Source organism: Hibiscus syriacus, unplaced genomic scaffold, assembly GCF_006381635.1.
Source record: "Hibiscus syriacus cultivar Baekdansim isolate YM2019G1 unplaced genomic scaffold, ASM638163v2 tig00110704_pilon, whole genome shotgun sequence".
Lineage (NCBI taxonomy): Eukaryota > Viridiplantae > Streptophyta > Magnoliopsida > Malvales > Malvaceae > Hibiscus > Hibiscus syriacus.
Genome location: NW_024062830.1, coordinates 113,403 through 131,634, shown reverse-complemented (window position 1 = coordinate 131,634; position 18,232 = coordinate 113,403). Strand labels below are relative to the sequence as shown.

Genomic DNA, 18,232 nt, shown 5'->3' with positions numbered 1-18,232 from the left:
ATTGTTGTTATAATTTAAAGAATGTGGATTTGAGTGTTTATTAATGGAAACCTTTTGAATGTTTGTTTTTCTTTTAATAAAATGATTTAAAAAATAATAATTTGAGGGTTGTAGCTTCGAGAACATACAACGGCCTCTAATTTGAAGGTTGTAGAGAGATATAATTTTAAGTGTTATATTAAAAACTATACAAGATATATTTTTAAAGTAATTTGGGTGGAAAAAATAACAAAATATGAGCTTTTTATAATTTTGAAGAAAAAATTGATGTGGCTGATAAAATCACTTTAGAACATGAGAATATCAACAATATGGGTATGTTATTAAGGGTTATTTTAAAATTTTCTAATAAAAAAGAATAATAGTAATTAATAATCACCCCTATAATAAACTTATCAAATATATAATGTGAATTAACTTATCAATAAATAAGATATACTAGTTTAATTTGTTTCCTCTACCTAACTAAAACAATTTACTTTGCCTAGCTACATCACTTGAAATATTAACAATATTTAAACAACCAAAACATTAATTATTGCATTCTTTGGCAAAGATTAATTAATTAATTTGGAAGCAAATCTTGGATTATTCACATGTCGTGATGGGTTTTGGACTTACATTCTTGGAGATCTCCATTAACAAAAAAGCATGCACAAACACAACAAATTATATATATATATATATATATATATATATATATATATATATATATATATATATATATAGCGGAAAGCGTATACTTTACTGAAAAACACAACAAAGCCTCTTTCTATACGTGCAGTGTTTGAACAGTGGCAGCTTTTGCGCATGTCCCTCTCTTTGCACAAAAAACCAGACGATCTTATCAAACATTTTCATAAAAATCAACCTCATGAACCCTAAAATCAAAGCACAATTCCTATAAAATAATCGAATAAATCAAGTGGAAAAAAACAAAAAAAAAATTGTTTAGTTAATATATTCTGGGTTCACCTGTTTCTTCCTATATATATGTAACACACGAGCTAGTGTGTTTTTAGGTTCAGATTCAGAACTGCAGAAAAAGAAACAAAGAGATTTCAGGGTTTGGAAAATGGATGAAGGGTTGTCAGGTTTCTGCATTAAAGGGAGTGTTCGTGGCAGTGGAAACAACAACAACAACAATGGAGGCGGTGCAACAAAGTGCGGGAGATGGAACCCTACGACCGAACAGGTTAAGGTTTTAACCGAACTGTTCCGATCGGGACTTCGAACACCGAGCACCGATCAAATCCAGAAGATTTCAACTCAGCTTAGCTTTTATGGGAAGATCGAAAGCAAGAATGTGTTTTATTGGTTCCAGAATCATAAGGCTAGGGAAAGACAAAAGCGTCGAAAGGTCTCGATTGATGAAAATGACTTCGTTTCTAGAGACAACATCAACAGCAAGATTTCTTCTTCAAAACGTAGGTGTCTTGAAAAAATTAGGGCTTTTGTGTGCATGTAAACTTTCATCAGATTTGATGTTTTCTTCTTTGATTGTTGCAGGTTCTTTTGAGGTTAAGGAATATCAGTCAGATCAGAGGGTTATCGAGACTCTACAACTGTTCCCATTAAATTCCTTTGACGAAAACGAGCAGGAAAAGTTGAGATTCCATGCAAATGAACGTAGGGAAACTTCATCATTTTATACAATCAATAACCCAGAAATGGATCATCCACCACTGGATCTTCGTTTAAGTTCTCTGTAGGTGTAGGGTTTAGCCATGACGAAACTAGGGTATTGTAGTTGAAAATTTCACGTTGTAATTGTGATTTATCCTTTTCTTTTTTCTTAAAAAAACTTTATTAAATATCGAAAATTATATCTATGCTTCGACATTCCTCCTCTATATGCTCATAAAAAGATTTTAGTTTTATTACTCTCCATGTTTTACAATGTTGGATTTGGTTTCCAATTAAATTAATTGCTTGGAAATTGAAATTCGCTTCATCTCATATAAAATGTTTGTCTTCTTCCTTGAAATCCATAAAAAAGTGCAGGCTATGAGAATAGATTCTGCTTTGGTTCTGCTTCCAGTCTATGAATTTTATGTGTGAATAATAAATAAACACATGCATTGTCCTTGATGTTCTAATAGTTTACTTCATTATCTTTATAAATAAGTTATGATTGTGAAACTATCAAATGTGTTTTCTTTCGACATACATATACAACGTACAAAATTAAGGTAACATTCGCACGAACTAAGTTACCTCAGTAGTTAAAGTAATTTATTCCTAGAGTTTTCAGGTTCGAGCACTAAAGACTGTAAGAGTGTGACACTACAATAAAATAGGCTTTTTGCGGCTTTTTTTACTTTTAGCGGTGTTTATAAGCGCCGCTAAAAACACATGCGGCGTTAAGACAAACGTCGCAAAAATTGCCGTTGAAAATAGTGTCGCTAAAGTTTGCGGCGTTTTTTCACAAAAAAAACGCCGCAATAGGTATTGATATTTAGCGGCGTTTGTGTGAAAAACGTCGCAATAGGTGTTGATATTTAGTGGCGTTTGTTATAAAAACGCTGCAATAGGTGTTGATATTTAGCGGCGTTTGTCATAAAAACGCCGCAATAGGTGTTGATATTTAGCAGCGTTTTTCAACAAACGCCGCTATAGGTGTTGATATTTAGTGGTTTTTTTTATAAAAACGCCGCAAAAGGTGTTGATATTTAGCGGCGTTTGTCATAAAAACGCCGTAATAGGTGTTAATATTTAGCAGCGTTTCTCAGACAAACGCCGCAATATGTTATGATGTTTAGCGGTGTTTTTTGTTAAAACGCCGCAGTAGGTGTTGATGTTTTACGGCGTTTCTGCTAAAAATGCTGGTACAGGTCTGTATATAGCAGCGTTTCTAGGATAAAACGCCACTAAATGTATGGTATATTGCGGCGATTTTTTTACAAACGCCGCTAAATAACACAGAATTTAACAATCCTAAAAATTATGCTTGATTACCCCAAAACTATTTTTTCAACCTGTTCCATTATCCAACAAAAAAATGGCTGTCCCTTTTTCCCATATGTATAGGGTAAGGGGAAGGTAAGATAGTAGGCTACCCCCAACACCAGGTTGAGAGCAGCTTCCGTAAGAGACCTCCGAATTATGAAATGCCCTCCGTGGGACTTGATCCCACGACCTCAAGGTTAAGAACCTTGTGCTCTACCAACTGAGCTGGATGGTCATTTCTCCATTATCCAACAAACAAAACAATAATAATTTCAAACTCTATATTCATAAGAAACAACATCAAATCCAATATAATAAATAAAAGTTTTCATTAACGTAATATAAGTTCAGTTACAGAAGGTTCAGTAGAATGCTCATAACATAAATGAGACTACGATGATGAATTCTGAGGTTGCGTTTTCTGAATCATCAGCATCATATCATTGAGTCATTTTTCAAATTCTTCATATCTCTACTGATATGATGCTTCTCTCTGTGCTGCTGCTGCTTCTCTCTGTGCTGTCGCAGCTTCTTTCTCTGCTTCCGCTGCTGCTCTGGTTGCTTCTGCTGCTGCTCTCTCTACTTCCCTTGGTTCATTTTCCGCTTTCAAGTTAGCCATTTATTGATCCATCTCAGCCAACTTTTCTTTTAAACGACAAACTTCTTGGTGGGAAGAATGAGACTGTGATGACATGTACTGTGATGAACTGGATCCAAAATATTTGGTGGGAGTAACGAATGATCCTTGACACCGCACCCGACCATATCTTTCAGGACCCAAAACGTCATTAATAGCTTGGTTTTCAATGTCATCATCATTAACAATACCTTGACTCGAAGCAGTAACATGATACTCTGTCTTTTTCTCCCTCAATTTTTCCTAATAAGGTGAATAATTAATTAAAATAAAAAATGTCATGGTACAAATATAAATAAAGTCAGGTAAATTTAAAACATCTACCCAAAAAATGTACCATAATTTCTGCAGCGTCAGCAGTCATAGGAGTGCCATCCTTCTTCGTATGTGTCATGTCAAAGAGTTGGATTCGACCAACTTTAGAACCGGATGTATTTTCCTACAATGTACCATAATATAATTACTATGAGTTAGTATGTACATGGAATACAAAAAAACTATTTCAATAATCTATAATACCTCCTCATGAGCTATACAAGCAATTCGATCCAGCCGTGTGTGTAAACTTTTGTTGTTGCCTGCTAGAAACACCAATATGCTCTCGGGTCTACAATGTCAAACAACCAGTTTTAATGATGATTTACAATTCGTTACAATTATTTATGAAAAATACATCATACCTGTCATTTTTGTGAACTCCAAAATCAGACTGCATCTTCCCATTGGTACCTGAGCATTCTTGGTGGGACTGTTTGCAACTTCTCTTCAAGGCTGAGATCATTCTTGAAGTATTTCTTCTTGAAGGAGTTCTTGTGATCCCTCCATCTCTTCCCTAACGTTTGCTTCACATAATCGTCAAAGACCTTTAAAAAAATTTCTCCTATACAACATATAAGTGTGCACCGTAAGTATAAATTAGTATTGAATTTCTATAGAGTATGTATTATAATGACATTATTACCTTAACAAAATCCAACGCTTGATTTTTGTTACTATTAGGCATTTCGCTCCATGACTCGTAATTGATCGGTAACAGATTCGCATTACGTCCAACTATGCCTAAGTAACCTGCTAGAAGACGTGATTCTGGGCCAATAGGTTGACCGGCATCGTTTCTAGAAACTTTGACACGATGCCCAGGAGGAAGTTGGTATAATTCCTTCAAAGTTGTACGTCATCGAGTCTTGCGCGTTCCAGCATTTTCAACTATATAAGAAATTATTAAATGCTAGTTTTGAAAATGAACAAAGTAGTAAATAATATTTCGAAGAATACTTTGAATTTCTACGTATTCTTCAACAGTTTCCGGAACTTCGAAAGACTCAGGTGCATTCGATTCCTCGTTATTTCTTTCTTCATGGTCTTCAGAAGCTCGAACAATCCGTAAATTATTTATTTTTCTCCTCGGCATGATATCTATAATAAACAAACATGAGTAATAAAAAATGAATTAATTAATGAATATATTGAAAGATAACATGTTAAAGGTTATAACATTATAAATAAATAAATGAAGATATAAAATCGTAAAAAAGTTTTATATAATGCCAGTTGTCATAAATATCTTCATCAACATCCTCCCGAACCCATTGAAATTGTGTTGTATTACTGATAGTTTCATCTAAGTTTTGTGGTAGTAGAGGTAAACTTTCTGATCTTGTTTCAATGTCATCTCTACTTCCTTCCCCAATGTCTATTAAGTCTCTGGGAGTATTTCAAAGCACAACATACCAACCATCATCCATTGGATCATGACAATAAAATACTTGTTTCACTTGAGAAGAAAATACATATGGTTCATCCATCAAACGTTGACCCGTGTGAATTAATCGAGAGAAATTCACCATTGTAAACCCGAATTTATCTCTTTTTATACATCTATTTACATCAACCCAGTCACACCGAAACAACACAACCTTTCGTTTTCCATAATAATCTAACTCAATAATGTCCGTAAGATTTCCATAATAATCGACCTCTCCCTTATGCGAATTATTGTCCCTTACAGTAGCATAACTTGTAGTTGACAAAGTAACTACGACTTCACAATTTTGTGTCCTTCTTAATCTTTCACGAGATTTCGTGTGGAACCTGAACCCATTAATGAGGAAGGCATTATATATTTTAACTATTCTACTCGGGCCTTGAGAAAGCCATTTAACTTCTTCACTAACTTCTCTCCCACTCCAAACCTATTACACATGAATGGTGAATTAATTTACATTGACGTAGATATAAAAAGCAAGACGTATATAATTTATAAGTGTTCCGTAAGATTTAGTTGCTTACCGTCTGGCCTAACCATTCATGAAAAGTTTCTGTGAATAACTTATGTAGCTCTCGCTGATTTAATCTTCGGGAGCGTGCTCGAGATCTCAATACTTCTTTAAACTCACTATAAAGAATATTATGTCATTAAAAATTGATAAATATAAAAGATAAAGAGATTTCATTAGGATTGGGTCCGAAAGACTTACGTGCGAAAGAGATCTATTGAATCATGATGGAAAAGAACATATCGGTGTGCTTGTACCCAAGACGTGTCATCTAAATGTGCAATTTCAACTTTCCCTAATGGTTGACCATAACTTCCAAAGAAATAATGTTGAGGTAAGTCATCAGTACTTAACACATCATTTCGATTTGGTCTATTCCATCTTGTTTCAACATCTTCCAAATATCTAGAGCAAAATGTCATACATTCATCTACCAAATACCCTTCAGCAATTGATCCTTCCGGATAACGCTTATTACGACAATAAGACTTCAACTTGCCCAAGAACCTATACACAAAATAACATACTACGTAAATACATTTGAGTGAGAGGTATAATTAGTAGTAATTTGAAACGTGATATTCAAATAACACCTCTCTATAGGGTACATCCATCAATAGAAAACTGAACCACCAACTCTTGCTTCATGAGAAAGATGAATTAGCAGATGCACCATAATTGTGAAGAATGAAGGTGGAAATATCTTCTCCAAGTTGCATAAAGTCAATACGACCCGATCTTGTAGTTTATCAAGTTCTTCAACCATTAGAACTTTCCCATATATGGCTTTCATTATATTAGAAATTTCAATGATACAAGATGTCACCTTACTTGACATGCAACCACGAACAGCCACTGGCAGTAAATCTTGCATTAATATGTGATAATCATGTGACTTTAAACCATAAAGTCTTCGATCTTTAACACTGACACATTGAGAAATGTTTGATGCATACCCATCAAGGACTTTTATATCATTCAACACCGTGCAAAACACCTCTTTTTCTTTCTTCGAAAGAGAAAAAATAGAATGCGGCAAGAAATTTCTTCCATTTGGACGTAATTACGGATGAAGATCATGTCTAATTCCCATGTCCACTAAGTCAAGTCGACTCTTAAGATTATCTTTAGATTTTCTGCCATCATTCAGAATGGTCCCGATAATATTCTCACAAACATTCTTTTCAATATGCATTACATCAAGATTATGTCTCAAAATCTGCTTTTTCCAGTAAGACAACTCGAAAAATATACTCATCTTTTTCCACAAGTCTACCTCGTTTGGATCATCCTCTTCATCAGACTCATCATCAGTTTGTTCGTCAACTTCAACCTCTTCATTGACTTTCTTTGCCTTTTTCTTTGATTGTGCACTACTTGGTTGATTCATCTTTCCATAAGTAAAATTGATATTTTTCAACATTCTGAATATTTGAGAGCCGGTTGTTTGGTTAGGAGCATTTCGAAACTCTTCATCACCATCAAACATATTCTTTTGACTTCTAAATCTATGATTATCAGGTAACCACCTACGATGTCCCATATAAGAGAACTTCTTTCCATTAACCAACCACTTCGAACATGTTTCTACAGCACAACAATGACAAGCGTAACGACCTTTGGTACTCCAACCCGATAAATTTACATACGCGTGAAAATCATTAATTGTTCATAATAAAGTCGCGCGTAAATTAAAGTTCTTATTCGTCAACACATCGTACATTTCGACCCCTTCCCATAACTGTTTCAACTCTGTAATTAGTGGCTGCATGTAAATATCAATATCATTTTTGGGGCCTTTCTCGCCAGGGATTATCATGGATAAGATGAAAGATGATTGTTTCATGCAAATCCAAGGAGGAAAATTGTATGGAACAAGTACAACAGGCCAAGTACTATACGAAGTACTCATGATTTTAAATGGATTAAACCCATCAGTTGCAAGACCGAGCCTGACATTTCGAGGATCTCTCGCAAAACTTGGATACTTGTTGTCAAATGACTTCCAAGCTAAAGAATCTGCTGGATGCCGTAATAATCCATCATCGGTTCTGCCATCATGTTGCCACCTCATAGACTCAGCAGTCTTGGAGGACATAAACAATCTTTGTAGCCTGGGTATGAGAGGAAAATATCGTAGAATCTTAATCGGTTTCTTTCTTGATTGTGCTTGAGCTTCATCCTCAGTAATATTTTCTGCCTCCCTAATCATCCATCGAGATTTTCCACATACATGACAAGAGTCCTCATTTTTTCGATCACCCCAATATAACATACAATCATTCGGACAACTATGAATTTTGTCATATCCAAGACCCAAATCTTTTATCATTTTCTTCATATATTTGCATGATTGAGGGATTTTTGCAAAAGGAAACACTTCTCATAGTAACTCCAATAATTGCGTAAAGGAGTTACCAATCCACCCTCCCAGGCATTTTAAGTGGAAAAGACGAATGCAGAAAGAAAACTTTGAAAACTTTGATCCCTCATAAAGTTGTTCATTCATTTCATTCAGCAACTTGTAAAACTTTACCGCTTCTCCATTTGGCTCTTCAACACTTCTAATTCTTCCCATCTCAATGAAATCATTAACATCATTCTGACAATAATTTTATGTAACATACGGCTGATGAGTGTGCATATTAAATGCATCTCGTAACATCCCTTCCATGTCATCTTCTCTAAAAGTTGGATGGTGAGAAGGAGCGGGATAAGTCGAATAACTCGTGGAAGCATATCTATCTGATACAAACTCTCCATGAAAGATCCATTTTCTATACCCCCGAACAAATCCAAAAAATAACTAGATGCTGCTCGTACACAACTTCACGAATGTGCCAGTTAATGTTAACACTGTTCTTACAAGGGCAAAGAATCATATTCTCTTGGCTTGCATTCAGAAAAGCTAAATTTAGAAATTTTTTGACCCCATTTCGATATTCGACGCTTACCATTGAGAAATCCATCCAACTCTTATCCATTTCGTATTTCTGGAGTTTCAAATTCAAATGTTAATTGCTAATATTATAAATAACTTTAGAACCTAAACAGAAGCATTAAACTATCAGATATAGTCCATAATACTTAAACATAGTATATAACTAATGACTCCTAAATTATAGAACTTTTAAATTGATAAACATTTTTTTAAGCTGATAACAATACTCTTTTGCTCCTAACATTTCATGCTCGATCATTTCATGCGGCTACATAATCTACTACTTCACATGCCAATATTATACACTATACTCCAATTCCCCAGTAACTTTTATATATATTGAACTTATGCAGAAAGGGTACATAAAATTCTCAGAGATTGAAAATTAAAGAACTAATTTTAACCTTGATAACATGATGAAAAATGAATAAATAACTAAAGAACTGGTTAAATGATAAATGAATAAAGAAATAAAGAACTAATTTTAACCTTTAAATGAAAACCAAAATTTCTTAAATTTAGGTTCATAACATTTAAAAAGGAACTGGTTAAATGAAAAAATGAATAATCTCTGGCGAGAAATAAACTAAATTGTTTCGTAACAATAGGAAAGTTCAGTTCATAATTACATGTGGGCTTTTGAGTTCATGCCATTTATTTTATGTTAGGTTTCACATGTTATGCTTTCTCTTCAGTTATTTAATATTTACAGGTTCGTAATCCTATTAATATAATGTCACCCAACCCAATAGTCCAAAGGTGTATATGCTTCATATTCATTATATAGCAATTACTGGAATAGATCAATTCTTTCATAACCTATTTGAATTTAGCTAGCCAATAAGTCATAGTTTGCAGAGTTATCCGGTCAAATGGAATTTACCTAAAACATAAGTCATTGTATGACCTAAAACAGTCTTTTCGTACATGGTTTGAAAGGTCTAACAAAGGTGTAATTAACTACGGATACGGTCAGTGCTATTAGATCACACATTGTTCTAGAAGGTTTCATCAAAAGGTAACAATGTTATCCTTACCGTTTATGTTGGTGACATTATCATAAAAAGATATTACTTTGATGAAATCAGTAAGCTAAAAAGTGAACTTCATGTTAACTTTGGATGCATAACAATACCTGAACTTCAGACTTTGGATGCAGTGCACTTTTATCTACGACTTTATTGACTTTGAACCACTCAACAAGTATGAGATTGACAAGGGGAAGTCCACCCGTTATCTGCAAAAAAGCTTGTAGGTTACTCAACTGATTCGATGCAGAATATTGGGAAAAACAAGAAATACGGAGAACAAAATACATATATAAAAAAAATACAGAATTCCTTGCATACTAGAATCCTTCAACACACTTAGCAACAATTTTGTTTGGTAAACAAAATGCTAAACCTTATTATTTTTCCTCATCGGAAGGTGAGTAAGAGCAATGGAAGTTTCTTATGGTAGCGTTTATATGTATATTGGTTTTTAGCACAAATGCAAGCTCAATTTTTAAATTTATAGTTCTTTTCTGCTCAATTTATAGTCCTTGGATCGAACTACCAAATATGACAGCCACTTATGTTTATTTATTTATTCTTTTCGTGTTCTAAGGTCAAAAAAATAGGTAGAGGCAGCGGCTGTCTTAATTTCTACCCAAAATGAGTAAATTATTAGATTAAGTAGAATTAAGATGAGTAAATTAATATATTACGGGGAGAGTTGAGACAATACTATCTTGATGATGTTTGTTTTCGAAAATGAATCAAACATTGTAAGAAATTAACAGAGTGCAGTCAGTGCAGGCAACTAAACGAGTTCAGCCCTGTAAAATGAACTACCTAAACGCTAAAGTTTGGAGGAAAACCAAGGTATACCAATATAGTACACAAAACAAAAATGTGATAACGATTACATTCTCTTACTACTTCTCAAGTGAAGGACCTAACTACAGAAGATGTGGTGACCAAAATCGAAAGGAGGTCAACAATGAATACACTGTTATACGTGGTTGGCTCGGCTTGCATCGAGTTGTTTCGTGGAATCGATGAATGTTTCAAATAATAATAATATTTAAATAGTGTTATACTTAAGAAAAATAAAATTCTAAATGCAACACAGTCCAATCAATTCTAATTTCCTAGCATCGACCCTCAAAATGGACATATTTCTTTCCTGACTACCAAACGGCATCATGAAACAAATTAAAATCATTCAAACAATCGGTTGTCCATTCATTTATCTCCAGAAACAATCGGTCAAAATGTTTATACTCAAACATACATTCAAAACAATAAATGGGGACCATACGTCCGTAACGGAGAACCAAACATTGCATATTTAAACTCAAAATTTCATTACATAAAAGCATGAGAAATCCTAAACATAAGATGGTAAATCAATACCCATTTTTATTTCGGTGCAAAGAAGAGATTTAAAGAGTACCTGGTGTAAATGTAATGGCGATGGTTTGGGTGGCTCTGGGTCTCTGGTTGTTTGTGGCTACGGAAGAAAGATAATGAACCGATGATGGAGGGCAAGGCGGAGTTACTGAAATGACACTGAAAGGGGATTCAGAACGCTTGGCTGAACGATGGTGAGAAAGAAATTAGGGCTCGGGCAAGAAATTTGATTTTGGGGTTTTTATAATACTTTACGGCGTTTGTAACCCAAACACCGCTAATTGACAATTCTACTGAGTCGTTACTGCCCTAGCCTATAGTAAAAACGCCGCAAAATATTATATCTATTGCGGTGTTTATCTTAAAAAACGCCACAAAATATTATATCTATTGCGACGTTTATCTAAAAAAGCCACTAAGGGTACGAGTTTATAGCAGCGTTGTATAAAAACGCCACTAAAGTACTAGTCTATAGCGGCGTTTATATAAAAACGCTACTAAATTACGAGTCTTTAGCGGCGTTTTCATTCAAAACGCCACTAAAGTACGAGTTTATAGCAGCGCTTAGATTTAAAACGCCACTAAAGTATGAGTATATAGCGGCGTTTGTATAAAAATGCCACTAAAATACTAGTATATAGCGGCGTTTGTATAAAAATGCCACTAACGTATGATTCTATAGTGGCGTTTGTATAAAAATACCACTAAAGTACGTACCTATAGCGGCGTTTCTGGATACAAATGCCGCTAATTACCTTTTATTTAGATAATATTAGTTGATTTTACATATTTCATTTCTAATGTACATCAACTAAATTGACTGATATATGTATAAACATTATATGGAGAAACATTAGTTGATTTTACATATTAACAACAACCATACATTTTAATTAAGACATAAGTTATGCATAAAAATACTTTGCAACAAAATACATTACAAGTTAGAAACATTAAAGTTATGCATAAACAAACTTCACCATATTGTTCAGTAGAATTTAGTTGTGCTCATTTGTGGGGAAAGGACGTAGGAAAGCTGTCTTCCTTGTTTGACGACGTATCGTTAAGTTTTTCCTCCGTGTAAACCAACTCTTCATCCATTTCACCAAATAAATCTCCTACCTCCGGTTCACCAAGAAGAGTCCTTGCGCGCTTCAGTGCTTCACTTGAAACAGATAACGACCTTTCACCTACAGTATGAAACTTGATTGTAGGTGGCTTGCGAACTAAATAAAAATTAAAATAAATTTAAATAGATGATATAAATGTTTACTTGGAGTAACAGTAGAGGCAACTTCATCTTCATTGAGGATAGATACTGCTTTTGCAATTGAAGATTCTTTTAACGCCACAGAGTTACCAAATTCAGTTCTAAACATCGGGTATTTATCCACTCCCCTATCATCATTCTCAATAAGCTTCGAAGATCCTATATGCATACAATCTATGAAATTTGATTGAGCGTAGAAAAACAAATTATAGCGGCTGAAAGATGCATAGATTATTACCTTCAATAAGAAGATCGGCCATGGAAGGGTATGGAGCAATAGGAGTTCCTTTCGGGTCATCATCCAGTTTCGATGGCGAGACCGGACTGATATCCTCCCAACGATAATTTGATCCATCATCAGAGCAAATACACCACTTAGACATTCCTTCGACGATAATTTCTCTTACTCAAGGCAACACTTGCTCTCTTTTTCTCAAATACGTTAGCTTTTTGGGTTTTCTCTATTTTCAGAAGACCAAAAAAATGAAAAAGATCATTAATGATCAGAGGGATTAAACCGTGCAGTTGTGTTATAGTTCGTCGGTGAGAGGCCCGATTTGGTCGCCGGGATATACAAACGACGACGTCGGTAGGAATTGTTTGAGAGCTATTGTTGTTCCAGAGAAGAAGCTTTGAGGGAAGAAGAGTTTAATTGATTTTAGGGTTCGGGTAGGAGGAAAAGAGGACTATATATTTAACATTTTGCGGCGTTTATACAAAAAAAAGGCCACTATTGATTACACTATTGTGGTGTTTGTTAAAAAACGCCACTATTGATTAAAACTATTGCGGCGTTTTTCTAAAAACGCCACTATTGATTAACACTATTGCGGCATTTATTTAAAAACACCACTATTTATTATCACTATTACGGTGTTTTAAGAATAAATGCCACTATATGTGTAATCTATTACGGCGTTTGTGGTATAAACGCCGCTAATTTACGATCTATTACTGCGTTTTAGCTAAAACGCCACTATATGTTAAACTATTGCGGCGTTTGTGGTATAAACGCCGCTAATTTACCACTCTATTGCGGCGTTTTTTAACAAACGCCGCATTAAACCACCTTATTTCATTTTTTTTTGTAAAAACGCCGCTAAATGTCAAATATATTGCAGCGTTTTTACAACAAACGCCGCTAAAGTATCAATTTGTGGCGCTACGATTGTAAACGCTGCTATATGTTTAACTTTTGTGGCGTTTTCTCTCCAAACGCCGCTAAAAACGCCGTTATATATCGGTTTTGCTGTAGTGTGAGCTTTCATTTTCAAATGGTTGGAAATCTTTAAAACAAATAATAACTTATGATCACCCTAATAAAAATAAATTAAGGTACGACTCAATATGTTTCGATCAATGTCGTCTCATTCCAATCCATATCAATTGATACGATATTTTAACTTTTTAAATTATTTTTAAAATTTATTATCTTAACTATTTTATTTTTTTAGAATTAAAAATATAATATAATCATATAATTAAGTTATTGAATTTAATTTATAATTTTAAGATTTATATTTTTGTTTAGATATATTTTAAGCGTGGAATTGAAGTAAATTTATATTATATATAATATTTGAAAAATAACAATAAATCCCAAACGATACACCAAAATATGATTATACATGTATATACTATTAAATCCATTGAGACACTCAGTGGTAAAAAGAGATGTTGTTCTTCCTAAAAGATTTGGGCTTCAATAACTATTGTACCTGCATGGTATGTGCGTACAATAAATTAAGAAAAATTCTAAGCATGTACTAACATTGTGGTCATGTCATACTATTAAAAATGACTTATATGCCCTTGATAGTTTTATTATTATTTTTAATTTGACAGTCTTATTGAAAAACGAAAATTTATAATAAGGGTTTACAACTATCATCCTAAACTAAATACATAATTTGAACATTTTATTATAATATTGACACAAGAAACTAGTCACTTTAGAACATATAAGGGCCAAACATTGAAGATATTAAAACCCAACCAAAAGACTCGAATGAAAAATAAATACAAACAAATATGGCTACATCGGCAAATGAACCATAAAAGGAGATTAAATTGCTCAATGACCACCGATAACCATAAATCATAACCGAACATCGTGAGAAACTATCAATGAAATGTAAAACCGCGTATCTAAATTCAATCGGAAAGTCCAAAGTAAAGAATATCAACATGATTACAAATAAGTGTTATCTTGATGAGTCATGACGCCGTCAAATTCAACAATGAGAAAACATAAAAGAAAAAAGACAACCAAACAATTGAGAAAAAAGAGGAAAAAATCGTACCATAAAAGCATAATTATTTTTATTAAAAAAGTAAATAAGAAAGTGTAGACACCCATTTTTGTTCGGATCTATAAAAATATTTTATTGTATTATTATTATTTTTTTATAGGCCCTATATACTACCCCACCATTACCTCACTCACTCAATCAATACCCAACAACCATGTTTAACCCAACGTATCACAACTATACCATTACCCCACTAACTAAAAATGCTTCCATTTTTCCCGCTTCACTCTAGATTCCATTAATTCTTCTCCATTTATAGTCCTTGCACACATTATAAAAGGGGAGGGTGGGCTCGGCTCTCTCTCACTCTCGCGGAAGGAGGGGTGCTTCAAAATCCCATGGAAAACCAAAAAAATGCTTCATTGCCTCCAAACCTTTTAGGGTTGAAGATTTTAGCATTCTTCAATGGCAGAGAAAGAGCCATCGTCGGAGCCCAACCCACCAATTGAAGACATGGATCTTGAAACCATCAATTCATCCGACCAAAACTCCAATGCCAAGGCCGACGCCAACGGTGACTCCAAATCCAAGCGCGCGAGAGAAGAAAATGGCGAAGAAACCGATAATGCAACCAAAATATAGAAGCTGGAAAAGTCCGTAGAGGACGAAATTCTTGAGGACAAGTCGGACTTACCCAAGTCGGGTCCTATACGGCTTGGTCGAAAAGAGTTCGGGTCCTCAGCGGAGATGATTGATTACTTTGTCTATTTGCTTCATAATTGGGTAATTCTCTAATCTCCCCTCACAGACAAATGCCTATAATGCCCTTTGATACCGAGTGCTTGTATTGAGGAGGATTGTTTTTTATATTTACTGCTTCAATGCTGCTGTTTCAATTCATAAAATGTTTCAGCTTTTTAGTGAGAATGTATGGCTGTGATCTAAGTTTTTTTTTGCTTTGCTTTACGTCATTTCCATCAAAAGTTCATGATAAGAATTTGGTGTCTGAAAATGAAGAGAAATAACAAAAGGCCAAATGAATTCACGTGAAAATCAAGGGTTTTATTTGGTTTCATATAATTTTTGGGTTAATTAGGACACAAGTCATTTAAGAGTTTCTCATTTGTAGTTCTGGAGTTATGTTTTTATTTCTTTCAATTTGGTCTCTGTTTATACTTTGTGAATTAACCCTCTAATTTTATTTTTTTGCAGTTCATTTTTTAGTATCAATTTTAGTCCACAAAGTCCAATTTAATTCATTTTGGCCCTTTTATTTATTTATTTATTTACTTTTTTAATTTTTATTTTTTCTTCCTAACATTTTTTAATTTCAAACCTTAGCCTTTTTCATTTCTTTTATATTTTATTTATTTTATTTTCTCCTTACTATTTAGTTAATTTTTACTCGATATTTTTATTTATCATCTAACATTTTTATTTAACATATTCTTTCAGTCGTAATTCCAACTGATCAAAGGGTAAGTAATTTGAATCGGATTTATAAATTTAAATTTAAATTTTTAATATTCGCAATTAAAGGCAACTGACAAATTAATTGGTATCGAAAGGGTGGTTCAAGGGTGCTAATCCTTCCTTGACCGTAACCGACTCTCGAACTCGACATGTTTCTGGTACAACGCAGATTAGGTAAGATAGTATCCGACCCACCTAAATTCGTTTTAAAGTGGTCGGTGGCGACTCTAACCCAATCAACTCCAGTCGAAGCCCAATTCCGATGCCCACACGAAATACGATCGCGACCGAAAGAAAAAAGAACCGAAAGTCAACGATCAATATCAAAATTGATATTGTCGTTAACTAAACAAAATTTAAAATAAAATTGATATGATATATAGAATGACTGTCCCTTTTTCCTGGGGTAAGGGAGAGGTAAGATAGTAGGCTACCCCCAACACCAGGTTGAGAGCAGCTTCTGTAAGAGACCTCCGAATTATGAAATGCCCTCCGTGAGACTCAATCCCACGACCTCAAGGTTAAGAACCTTGTGCTCTACCAACCGAGCTGGATGGTCATTTCTGATATGATATATAGAGAACTACACAAACTCTAAAGAAGAAGAAAAAAAGTCTAATTACATACTTAAATACTACACCCTTAATAGTTTTCAAAACTAACTACTAATCCTATTTTTATTAAAATCAAATATTAATTATTATTTTATTTATTTGTATCATCATTAATAATAAAGTAAAAAAAAATTATATATATTACAGATGAAGAATAATCTCTACATATATAATGTAAACGTTAATATTTATAAAATTAATTATTTTAATAATAAATATCTTATTTAGGATTTAGGAGTTTAGATTTTAGAGTTTTATAATTATTTTAGATAAAGATTATTATGGACATCCAATTGAGCCCAAAAGTGTTGCCCAACTCTATTAATTCAAACTTATCACAAAGGACCCAATTTGGTCCATAACACACGTGGCAATGGTTTGTGTCATAAAGTGAAGATTCTTTTTGGAAATTATTGGTAATATTTGTGGTGGTTAGCCATTACGAGTGGGCCTAAATCAAATCATTATGTCATGTGCCTTTTGATGAGACACTTGTTGGTACAAAAATGCCGACTTCATTGCAAGCTTCCATTTTTCAAGCCATTTTATGAATGAATGCAACAACTTTAATTTGGGATTTGGGAATTAAGATTCAATGAACACAACTAGGGATTATTATCATTAAAATTTTGAAATCTTTTCTTCACTTTTGATATATATAACTCAATCATCTAGTAATCCTTATTTAAGGCATTTAATATCTCGATTATTATTTTTATTTTATTTTTATTAGTGCATTATTTTATTTTAAAATCATATTTAATGTTATATTTTTATTTTATTTTTTTCATCTATTATTAAAATTTTAACAGTGATGTGTCACTGTAAGATAATATCACGTAATCATTATTTTTTTTAAATGTCACATCAATAATTATGTTATTTTTTAATAAGGTGATCATAATGAAATCAAAACATAATTTTAGATATAATTTTGAAAAAAAAATAGTTAGATGACTAAAGTAAAATAAAAATGATAGTTGATACGTAAAACGTATAACTTTTCCATTTAATTTATTATTTTCTTATTTTGAGCGATATAATAAAATATTTTTATTAAAATTAAATTTTAATTGACATAAATTTTTTATTTTAATCTTGAACAAATCTTTCCCCCTCCGGCCCTCCCCTGTATAAAATATATATCATTCTTGTATTGTTTTGTTTTTTTTTTCTTCTTCTCCATTTATTATTTGATCCCTGGTCATTAAGATAAAATCCACAGTTAATATTTTGAACCGAAATAGTTAGTAAGTTATATAAGGACTGGATCTAGAATTTTAATCATATAGAAGGACCAAAAGCATCATTTCACCAATATTTCAACATTATCTGTCACTGCAACTTCTCTGCGAAGTTTATCGACAAATTTATGAAACAGAAATAGTTTAAATTTACTGATTCAAACTTCAAAACAGAAGGCT

General features: G+C 33.3%; 1 protein-coding gene across 1 annotated transcript; it reads left to right on the top strand.

Moving 5' to 3' along the window:
• The first annotated feature begins 1,075 nt into the window (after positions 1-1,075).
• LOC120138659 (WUSCHEL-related homeobox 5-like) lies at positions 1,076-1,712 on the top strand. Its single transcript, XM_039154082.1, has 2 exons — positions 1,076-1,427; positions 1,510-1,712. The coding sequence occupies exons 1-2, from the start codon at positions 1,076-1,078 to the stop codon at positions 1,710-1,712; spliced, it is 555 nt and encodes a 184-aa protein (XP_039010013.1).
• Positions 1,713-18,232: the final 16,520 nt, after the last annotated feature.